Here is a 12,279-nt window from a genome sequence, read left to right on the forward strand (position 1 = left end):
GTGGCCTCTATCCAATATTCAGCCAAATTATGGGCAACTCCAACAATAACCCTGAAAAGCTTAGCTCTGTTAGACCGGAGTCATTTCGTAACTGACTCTCGACCTCCAACTCCAGTATTGGACCCACCGACCCAGACCCAGCCGCACGATTGTGAAACTCAGACCCAGACCCAGTCTCTATAATAGGTGACACCAGCGTCTTGCTAGTATCTAAATTTAGCATACAACCCAGTCAAGAGGACTCAGCTCAAGCTCCTCTACAGCCTCTACCACGGCCTCTTGTACCCCATCCGCAAGTACCTCTAGTGTTTATTGTTTAATTGCATTTATCTGTATTAATAGTTTTATGTATCAGTTTACAGTTTCAATAATTATTAGTAGATATCTTATGTGAAACAGTATCAGAAGTGTAAAGTTTGTTTTCGTACAATACAATGTCTATCAGAGTCTATCGGTTTTACTATAGTATCAGTATACACTAACTTGAGTGTTTTTGGTCTATCTATAGTAGTTTTGGTACATACTATCCATAGCATTTTCAATTTATAAACAGATAACAGTTTAGAGAACTTATGGGATCGACGCCGGAGACTCGATGTACCACACATTCAGTAAAATATCTCAAATCATTAGAAATCAGTTCTTAGAAAATTAGATCTTAAAAATCCAAATCCACAGCCAAGTTTTGCAACTCGGCTCTAATACCACTAAATGTAACACCCCAAACCTGGCCTAGACGTTATGGCCGAATCTGGCGATATCACATGGTAATGTTTTTCAAAAAAGTGAGTTGTCGTCAAAAATCTCTTTTCTATATAACCACTTTACAATATCTTATGTTAATTATAGGACGTGTTGTTCACTTTCAAAACGAAATTCATTATCACAAAGTTCTTCTCTTTTTAAAGCACTATTAATCTCAAAATGTCACTTATTATGGAAGCTTTTTAAAACCATTCTATATTTGAGTGAATTTTGTTAAACCATTTGATTCTTTTTGAAAACTCGATTGTCTCTACTACTAGCAGTTATAATTCTAAAAAATAAAAATCCAAAGAGGCCATGATACAGTAAAATCCCCAACATAAAATTAAAATTAAAATTAAGTACTTAAATGGAATGAAGTAAGTTGTGTGGCCACCGCTGAGTCTTTCGTCGCATCGATCTACCTATGACTAGGGATTACCTGTACAGATAAAACAGAAGGGTGAGTTTACAAAAACTCAGTGTGTAATCCCCGGGTAAATAAGCAGACAGAATGTAATCACAATCTGGGCCTAAGCCCATTTCAGTAACAGATTCAGTTTCAATTAGGGCCTTAGCCCATTACTATACAGAAGTAGTCATGCATTTGGGTCTTGGCCCATTACAGTATCAATATTCAGTATAGTAACAGATATACAATATCAAATCCTACCCAGCCAACTTCTACACTCTAACTCCGTCCAACCCTACACTCCATGTAGGGATATAATCAACCTACCCATCATTACACTCCAAAAAGTACCGAATACGACACTAGACAGTAGTTTGCAATTGAGCTGCAAGTAATTTTGGCTCAAGGATTTTCAATACACTTCAACCGAACAATATAAGCCCCAACCCAATGTAATGCAATATACAGTAATGACATGATATATCATGGCAACAGTGCATACATTATCAATTTAGTAAATATCATCGTGCTCGATAACATGTATATATATCAGTCATACAGTTATTTTCAATCAATTAGGGGTCTACGTAAGCTTACCGACCCTACAGTAAGTCCACAGTCGACTCGAGCAACCCGTACAACTTTAGCCATCAAACTGTCAAAATAGGCCCACAAGCTCATGACATTTGCCGGTGTAGACCCACATGCCCGTGTGGCCTACACAGCCCAAAAATGGCCTTGGCCATGTCGATCACACGGCCTGGACCAATAATCCCACATGCCCGTGTGGGCCCACACGCTCGTGTGGCTTACACAGCCCAATTTGGTCTTGCTCGTGTATCGCACACGACCAGCCTAGTTAATCACATGCCCGTGTTCAGTCACACGACCTACCACACGGGGAACCACACGCCCGTATGGCATCGTCAGTCCCACTTTTTGGCTTTTTACCGATTACTGATTTTCAGTGTTGTGTTTACACACCTTTTAAGGATTCGCAACAAAAACACCTCTGAGACCAATAGTACTTAAAATTCATCGTTTCAACTTTATCATTAATCTTAACTCATGATTAGCAACAACACAAAGCTGAATATACTACCAATTCAATCGCACGATACCTACCTAGAAACCTCGAACGAGTATCTTAAAACTGAACAGAATAGGGACCTCATTCCAAACGACTCCTTGCTGTCAAGACAATAGTAACCTCCAATCAACGATTTAATTAGGCACAAATCCAGGCCTAACGAAGTTAAGTTAACAAAATAATTAGTGATATTAACTAAAATTGAACAAATGTACAACAAGTCTTCGGCTTTCATTCATTTCAGCCTTACCATAGACGGAAAATGACAATTCCTCAAAGCTAAAGTTTTGACTAGCCACCCTCAAACCTTGATTGACTCCTAAACATAAATTGAAACCGTATTAACCAATTGATTAGATAACCATAACAAAACACATCATAAACTTACCGAAAATGCGAAAGAAAAAAGCCGTTGGTACAAGAAAACAACACTAAGTCTCAAGGAAAATAAGAAGAAAAAAACAGCAGCAAGTAAGGTGACAATTCAATAGCAAAAGAATAGGTTTGGGGGAAAAATGACAGTAAAGTGAAGAGGGAAAGAAGAACAATTATGATTCGGCTTGGGGAGAAAAGAAAATGAAGAGAACGGGATTCACAAGATTTCGGCATTAGGTGGAGGTTTGGGAAGAACTGCACGGCAGCAAATGAAAAAGAAAAAAGAAAAAGATGAATCCAAAAAATTCGATAGAGATGAAAACTGGCAGAAAAATGGGGAAATGAGAAAAGGTAGCCGAATTTTCCACTACCAGTTTCAGTTCTATCCAACCACTTCCACCCATATTTTCTGCCCAAATCACTCCAACACAATCCCCTCAACCACCGAATTCAAACCCCACCCAAACTCTTCAGAATTTCAGTCAAACTACAACAATCACACGGCACAAGCATTAAAAATAAATTCCATACTTGCGTAAGAACTCGAACCCCAAACATCTTGCTCATTTGCTCTCCACTTAACCACCAGACCAGCAAGCCCATTCTAATATAATTTACCAATATTTATTTATAAGCCTATTGACTAGAGATAGGGGTTTATTCAATTAAAAACAAAAATTTTGCCTAAGCTAAGGCTTGAACTTAAGACCTTTCACACACTCCCAGAATACTTTACCCCTAAAGCAGACAAAAAATTGTGTCACAAAATACAAAAATAGATGTGTTAAGAGATTTTTAGGTGTTACAAAAGTAATGAGACTAAAAGATTATCAACTTAGAGTACATAGACAAAACATGCAACTTATGATTAGTATAAGGACTAATATGAGAATTTGACGCTAATTAATTAAATATCATATATATGTTTAATATATCAAAGGTACACAAACTCATATTGTGACAAGTGGTGTATCTCCCTTCTTTTATAATTTCTAAAACAATTTATTTAATTTTGAAATATATTTATTTTATAATTTGATATATATTTTCCAATTAACATTTTAATTTTTAAATTACTCCTTAAAATATCATTATCTTTTTATTTTATTTTCCTATTAAAATTTTATTATTTTTATTAAAATATTATTATCTTTTACAAGAAATTCATGATAATAATAACTATTTTAAAACTTAAGAGACGATAATAATTATTTTAAACTTTAGGAAATAATTATTATTATTTTAAATTTTAAGAGAGAATTATGATAATCATAATTCTTTTTAAAATTTAATTACCCACCGTTAATTCTATAAATAGTTAAATATTACCTATAGTGAAAAGTGTTTTCAACTCCATGCAATTTCTTTTCTAAAATTGACATTAAAATTTTTTACACCATTTTCTCATATAATTTTTTGATTTTATGTATTTTTATTTCATGTGAACCTTTAGTGAATTGATTGTAAACTCTGAGTAGATGACTAAGGGATCCCTTAAATATATTTATGTGAACCCTCACATGAAGTTTACTATATGAGAACTTTAAGTGCGAACACTTCTGTGTCAGCCTATGTGCAACCCCTTAAGTGTGAACCCATATGTACGTGAGTTTACTATGCGACCATATAGAGTGTGAATCCTATAAACCCTTTTGTGCAAGCCTTGTGTGCAAACCCCTAATGTGTGAACCCTTGCATGCAAACCCTGATTGCAAACCCATGAGTAGAAACATATAGGATTCATGACCGAACTCCTAGTATATTTATGTGAACCCTAGTAATAATGTACGGACCCTAGGTGTGCAAACCACTATGCAAACTATAGGTGTGCGACCCTTTTTGTGCAAATCCCAATGTAAGAGCCTCTATGTGCAAACCGTACATGTATGATCACCCAGTGTGTGAACCCCCTACATGTGTGAACCCTCTAGGTGAACACTTGTGTAATACCTAAATTTTACTCGTCCCTTTTGTAAATAAAAAAACAGCCATAGTGTCCAAATACAAAACGGGCTACAAGGCCCAAACCAAAAGAAAGTGGTGGCCCAAATTACAATGGCCCAAAATGGATGAAACCCTAGGGTTTCTAATCTTCAACAGCGCCGCAGTCGAGCCTTGCCTCACCCCCGAATATTCCCGATCTACACCTGTGAACACAAGAAAGGAAACAAAAATCAAATCAAACCAAATCAAATCAAGAAGATTTCTCGTTTCCGTTTCTTGTATTTTCATTCGGCTATATAAAGCCATTGTAATTCGCGGAGAAGGGAAAATTTCCCTTCCAGCCCCTCTATGTAATTCGCGCGTCCAATTAAGTCCTCCAGACTTTATTTATTTACGGATTTACCCCTTTTATTTTTACTAGCGATTTGATTTAGTCCTTTTTTATATATTTCTCTTAAAATCAATATTTTAATAATGTTTTCAACATCCATAAATAATTATTATATACATAGTTTTATGTATATATTTCTACTAAAAAAACATATTTTATATTCACATGTTTAATTTATTTAATTTTGATGTTATTTTAATTGTTTTAAACTTATGTATTTTTTTATTTATTTCAATCATTGGTCTATTGATTTAGGATTACATGTTTTATTATCTTGGCCTTTTATTTGATATTTTGCATACCATTATTGTATTTATTTGTTTATATATTTGTATTATTTCTATGTTATTGTAATATTTATTATTGCATGATATATTTAAAGTAGCATATCATTACATTTTTTTATTTTTAAAATCAAACTTTTTCAAAATGGATATTCTTTTAATTAAAATAAAAGCTCATTATTGGGAATTCAACACGTTGTGTCCTAACGTATTGGATGTGGCGCATTGATTTCTCGAAATGAAGATTTTTTAAAAATCATGAAGGAAATATTCCGAGTTTGAGATTCTAAAGGAATTGTGCCCTAACGTATTGGGTGTGATTTCTTAAATCTTGGATAAGTGGATGTTCTTTTAAATTAAAGGAAATATTCTGAGTTCGGGATTCTAAAGGAATCGTGCCCTAACGTATTGGGTGTGGTTTCTTAAATTTTGGATGAGTGGATGTTCTTTTAATATTTTTATTGTATAAATATTATGACCTAATTCATTTTGGGGGAAATTAGAATGTTGGGCCCTAACGTATTGGGTGTGGCATTTTTGCTTCTCTGAATTGAAAAGGGTCTTAATATGCAACGTTTTAAGTTTTGGAAAATTAAATTTTTAAAATTTTCGACCTTAAGACATTAATTAATTAACTAGGTACCAATTTTTGGGCGTAATGGGGCTGCTAATCCTTCCTCATACGTAACTGACTTCCGAACCCGTTTTTTTTTCTAAAATTCGTAGACCAAAGTCGTTTTAGGTGACCCAATCACACCTTAATAAAAGATTGGTGGTGACTCCCAATTTTCAATTTTAAAAGTCGAAAACCTAAATTTTTTTATTTTTCAAAAAAATGGTTTCGACAGCTTGGCGACTCCACTGGGGAAATTTTTTTAAAAAAAGAAGAGAGTCGAGCCACAAAGCTAATTAATTTTTGTCTTACGGTCGAGAAAAATATTTTTTTTTTAAAAAATCATAACATCCTTTCGCATTCATTATCTTATTCCTTAAATATTGTTTGCATTATACATTTCATGAGTTGAACATTTTTACCCTTTTAAGTGAGAGTGAGAAGCTATGCCTTCGTGAGGTTTTCACCTTCGTGTAGGGTAGTGGATTGTTTCCGGGATACATCCGTACCTATGTCTTCGTGAGATTTTCATCTCCGTGCAGCCATAGGGAAATGTATTCCCTTGAACCGAACTCGATCCATATGAGCCTATAATGGGTGAGGATGGAGGAATCTGCTGGTTCGGGTACCTTTACCCTAGAAGCCAAACTTCATATAATGAACCTTAGGAGTCCACCCTAAGTAGAACTATACTGAACACTAGTAGACATCCGATTAGGTGTTTTACTGTTTCTTGATTATTATATGTTATACTGACTTTTGGTGTTTTATTTGCATGACATGGCATTTCATTTCATCATAAAAGGTGTCAATTCAAATTCAGTTACTAGATAGAAGACTTAACATGGAAAGCGGGTTTCTTGATAAAGTAGAGGACAATACGGCTATTCGAACTTGGTCTGAGACAACGCAGCAAGAAAAGGGTGATAGTTTGGCTGATGGGCATGTATCGAAGTTATGGGACTTTACACATATCAATGCAACTCAAAACAATTTGCAAGAATTGAAGGAAATCTGGGGTCAGTGGAGTGATGAGGTTAGACAGCTCTTTTATGATAATTATGGGGATTTGCCTTATTTGCTTGATGTGAACGTAGACAAGCCTTTGTTTCAAGCCCTCGCCCAATTCTGGAATCCTGCCTACAGTTGCTTTACATTCGGGAAGGTCGATTTAGTGCCTGCGATAGAGGAGTATATGGCTTTACTCCGTTGTTCAAAGTTTCAAGTGGACAGGGTCTATTCGAGAGCGGTAAATGTGCCAACCTTTTCCAAAAAGCTGATGAGTGTAACAGGAATGAGCGAGCAATGGGTTGTCGCACGAATTAAGCAAAAGGGAGATAGTAAGTGCATTCCTTGGAGGGGCTTGAAAGATGCAATCCTCACACACCCAGATGTCAGGAAAAGGTTAGATGTTTTTGGTTTAAGTATATATGGCTTGGTTGTCTTCCATAAAGCCTTGAGATATGTAGATGAAACAGTCACTGATTTATTCGACCAGCTCGATAAGAAAGTTACACCGATTCCAGCAATCTTGGCAGAGACTTTCAGGTCATTAAGTGCATGCCGGAAGATGGGTGAAGGTAGATTTATTGGATGTGCAGAACTTCTACTCGCATGGTTTCACAGTCACTTTTGGAAGGTAGATAAAGTGTCGTATCGGGTTTTCTCTGAAAATTATTCACCACTAAAGGAGATAGTCGCTACGCCCAGGAGAGATGACATTTCGAAGGAGAAGTGGATAGCAATTCTTCAAAATCTTCGAGAGGAGGACATTGAGTGGAGAGCTCCTTGGTTACTTCTAGATGAGATCATGTATAGGTGTGGTAGTTTTGATTGGGTTCCTTTGCTAGGGGTTTGGGGAGCTACTGGATACGCCCCATTATTGGTGCTAAGGCAATATAGGTCAAGGCAATTTATACCTGTGACCCAAGGGTTAGCTGACTGTGAATTTTCGTACAAGGATGATGGTTACAGAAAGAAGATTCAAGAGATGGTTAGTGCGTGGAAACAAACTCGCTGAATGAAGAGGCTAGCTGTGGGTCCAATGACAACTCCTGGGTATCATCAATGGTGGGCTAGAAGGATAAACGATAATACACCTAAGTTAAATCAGGAAGAAAGCCAGTCAATAGAAGAGCATTTGTGAGTCATTCCTTCTGAGTTGGAAATGGTAAGACAAGATTTTGAGAAGAAGAATGCGGATTTGGAGAAAAGAATAGAGCAAATGGAGCCAGAAAAGACGAACTTGAGATTGGACATAGACATTCAGAAGCTTGAGAATGAGAGGTTGAAGAAAAAAAAGAACAAAGCTGATGAAGAACTGGGCAGTCTAAAGACGGATTATAAAAAGCTGCGCTTGTCAATAAGAACTGCTAGGCTGGGAAAGACATCAGAACAGTGGCGAGTAGAAATCCAAGGAGAAAAGGACAAGGCCGATAAGTGGGAACAGAGATTTCAAGAGATGCAAAGGCGAAATGAGGCCTTAAAGAAGAGTTTGTCAAAAAGCCAGAAGGAAAAGGGGGAGTTAAAGGATAGGGTGATTGTATTGGAAAGATCCCTTTGTCAGTATTGAAGCTGAAATTCTACGATAGAGTTAAAAGCTAGCTTGAGCAAGATTGAAGAAATGGAGAAAAGAATTGAAATGTTAGAGATGGAGCTGTAAAATTATGATATCCAGATCAAGCACTTAAAAGCAAATGAGAGTCATGGTAATGAACAGCTTCACCATTTTCAGAATCAAGTTAGGAGCAGAGATCATCTAATTGAGGAAGCTGTAGTCTAGATTCGAGAAGTAGCTGACCATATACAGACTTTAGCAGTACAAGCTGACACGCTGAGTGTGAAGTATGAATTAGAGTCAGATCGGGGGCAAGAATTGGCTTTGTTACTTAGAAAGATTAGAGTTCTGGGTACTAGGGCAAGGTCATATTTGTAATTCATTTTATGTAAAGGAATTTAATTTCTAGTAAAGTTTTCTTATATGGAATTAAATTCAAATTGACGCCTTTTTCTCCATTCATTTTATGCATTGCATTGTTTCATATGCATTAATAACTACATTAAGGGATTCTAATTAATCTAAATTACTCATCAGTTAATCTGGAAACCACTCAAGCTATCAAACACTGCTACGGAACTCGATCCAAAACTAGAGACATGGACCAAAGGCTAGAACAATTCCAGAAAGAAATGCAAGAGCAAATGAATGAGCAATTAGAGAACATTCAACAAAAGATGATGGAAAAAATAATGGAATCTCAAGGGAGTATGATGGCTAAGTTGACTCAGTTATTGGCTAGAAGAGTTGACAAAGGAAAGGGATTGGTGCTCAACAATGAAGAAGGAGACAACGAGGGACCTGTTTATTCCTCAGGACTTACTTCTCAACAAGCGGGGATATATCCGTGCAAATCCTCTGTTACTATCAAACCTCAAGACGGTACTGAAACACTGATAAACTTCCAAGCTAGAGACAATCTTGCTAATCCTGTTATCCCAGACTTCGATGAGACAATCGAGAAAATTAATGATGAATTGCCGAAACAGCTCGAGGAAAAGTATAAATGGCTAGAAGAAAAACTTAGAGCGATAGAAGGTACTGAGAGCTACCATGGAATTGCTGCTAGAGAATTGAGCTTGGTTCCAGGTCTGGTACTTCCTCACAAGTTCAAAATGTCAGAATTCGAGAAATACAACGGGACTAGTAGCCCCGAAGCTCATATTACTATGTTCTGCAGAAGGATGACTGGATATGTTAATAATGACCAGTTGCTGTTACATTGATTCCAGGATAGCCTTGCAGGGGCTGCATCCAAATGGTACAATCAACTAAGCCGTACCCATATTAATTCATGGAGAGATCTAGCACAGGCATTCTTAAAACAGTACAACCATGTGACTGACATGGTACCTGATAGAATTACTCTGCAGAACATGGAAAAGAAGCCTGGTGAAAGTTTCAGGAAGTACGCACAGAGATGGAGGGAAGTTGTTGTCCAAGTGCAGCCATCTCTTCTAGAAAGAGAAATGACGCTGCTTTTCGTTAATACATTGAAGGCCCCATTTATTACGCATCTATTAGGGAGTGCTTCTAAAAGCTTTTCTGACATAATTATGAACGGGGAAATGATAGAAAATGCCATCAGAAGTGGGAAAATAGATGCTGGGGAAAGTAGTAGAAGGCCAGTTTCAAAGAGAAAAGAGAACGAGGTTAACAACACAAGTTCGTATTCAAAGACAGTTACAATAACTCAATCGGGGAAGACACCTGTTAACCAGCAGGGATCATCAAAGCAGAGATCTGACACAAGAAAAAACACAGAGAAGCTTCAATTTACGCCAATCCCAATGTCGTATAGGGAGCTATATCAGAATCTATTCAATGCACACGTGGTTGCCCCTCACCATTTAAAACCCCTGCAACCTCCATATCCCAAGTGGTACGATGCAAACGCACAGTGCGATTATCACGCGGGAATTGTGGGGCATTCTATAGAACATTGTACGGCATTCAAGAAGCTGGTAGAAGGGCTTATAAGCATGGGCGTGGTAAAATTGGATGATTCACCCAATACAGAAAATTCATTACCTGATCACAACGGAGTGAACATGATAGGTGGGAGCATGGGTAGAAAAATCAAGGAAGACATATCAGAAGTGAAAATTCCTTTGAGGTGGATCTGGGAAAATATGGTGAAAAGGGGATTGATCACCCCGAGTTCAGAGAGAAGTGTCGAAGGGGTGGAAAATTACTGTGAGTTCCATCACGATGAGGGACATAAAATCCAGGAATGTGCAGAATTTAGAGCCTTGGTTCAAGACTTGATGGATAATAAGGATATGAAATTTTATGAATAAGTTAAGGAGGAGGGGAAAATTTGCACATTAGAGGCTTCGAAGGTTCCAAGAATAGTGCAGTCTGTGGTCATTATCTCGCGACCCAAGAAGGATGAGGTGAGAGCACCAGCAATACCAAAAATCATAATAAAGAAACCTGCAGCCTTTCCTTACCAAGACAGTAAAAAGGTCCCATGGAATTATGAGTGCAATATGACTGTCCCAGGAAGAGAGGCGGCAAAGAGCCAGTGTGTGAGTACCAATCCAGAGTCTATGAAAGAAGCTATAATAGGGGAGCAAAAAGAGAAAGTAGTTGAGCCAGTGAAGGAGGAAGAAGCTGTGGAATTCCTCAAATTTTTAAAACATAGCGAGTATAATGTCGTTGAGCAATTGCATAAACAACCGGCCCGCATATCTGTATTGTCCTTACTCTTTAATTTCGAAGTGCATCGAAATACGTTGATGAAGATGCTAAATGAGACCTATGTGTCCAAGGATATTTCCGTCAGTAAGCTAGATCGGTTGGTCAATAATATCAGTGCTGATAATTTCATCTTTTTCAATGATGATAAAATACCTTCGGGGGGCATGGGATATACCAAAGCTTTGCATATCACTGCACGATGCAAGGGGCGTATCTTGCCAGGAGTACTGATTGACAATGGATCAGCTTTGAACGTATTGCCATTATTCACACTTAATAGGCTACCTATAGACAGTTCGCACATGAAAACGTGTCAAAATGTAGTGAGGGCATTTGACGATACAGAAAGGAAGGTCATGGGAAGAATTGAGGTACCCTTACTGATTGGTCCAACAGTTTATGAGGTAGATTTTATTGTGATGGACATCAAACCTTCCTATAACTGTTTATTAGGAAGACCATGGATACATTCGGCAGGGGCAGTTCCGTCATCATTACATCAGATGTTGAAGTTAGTGTCAGATGGTCGGCTAGTGACAATAAAAGCCGAAGAGGATATAATAGCAACTGTATCCAATGAGATGCCGTACGTGGAGACCAATGACGAGTCAGTTGAATGCTCATTTCGATCTTTGGAGTTTGTAAATACGACATTTGTTCCTGAATGGAGCAAAATTATGGCTCCAAAATTATGCAAAACCACAGAGATGGGTTTACAATTGTTGGTAGGAAAAGGAGCTTTACCCAAAAGAGGGCTGGGGAGATATCCACAAGGGAGGACTGAGGCTCCAGTGCTGAAAGAAAAGTAAGATCATTTTGGCTTAGGATACAAGCCGGATAGAAGACAAATAAGGAAGGAGATAGAAAAAAGGCAGGAAAGAAGAAGGGCGCGTTTGAAGGGGGAGGAAGCTAAGTGGGAGCCATTGATAATTCCCCACATATCCAAAACCTTCGTATCCGGAGGGATCATTCATCAGGAGAGAAAGAAATCGGTTGAGGAAAGCATCGAGGAGACATTGGGAAATATGTATATTAACGCCATTCATGAGCTTGGGAATGAAGAGAGAAGTTGGCTAGACATTCGTCCTTATGAGCCTGGGAGTGTTCTAGACAATTGGACTACGGAAGAAACACCTAAAGTCTTTAAAACTGTCTCAGAGTAATAT

The 12,279-nt window shown here is 37.6% G+C and overlaps 1 protein-coding gene across 1 annotated transcript; it reads left to right on the top strand.

The window, feature by feature from the left end:
- The first annotated feature begins 8,020 nt into the window (after window positions 1-8,020).
- LOC121218729 (uncharacterized) lies at window positions 8,021-8,425 on the top strand. Its single transcript, XM_041096424.1, has one exon. The coding sequence runs from the start codon at window positions 8,021-8,023 to the stop codon at window positions 8,423-8,425; it is 405 nt and encodes a 134-aa protein (XP_040952358.1).
- Window positions 8,426-12,279: the final 3,854 nt, after the last annotated feature.

This window comes from Gossypium hirsutum, chromosome D06 (assembly GCF_007990345.1).
Source record: "Gossypium hirsutum isolate 1008001.06 chromosome D06, Gossypium_hirsutum_v2.1, whole genome shotgun sequence".
NCBI classification, from domain to species: Eukaryota; Viridiplantae; Streptophyta; class Magnoliopsida; order Malvales; family Malvaceae; genus Gossypium; species Gossypium hirsutum.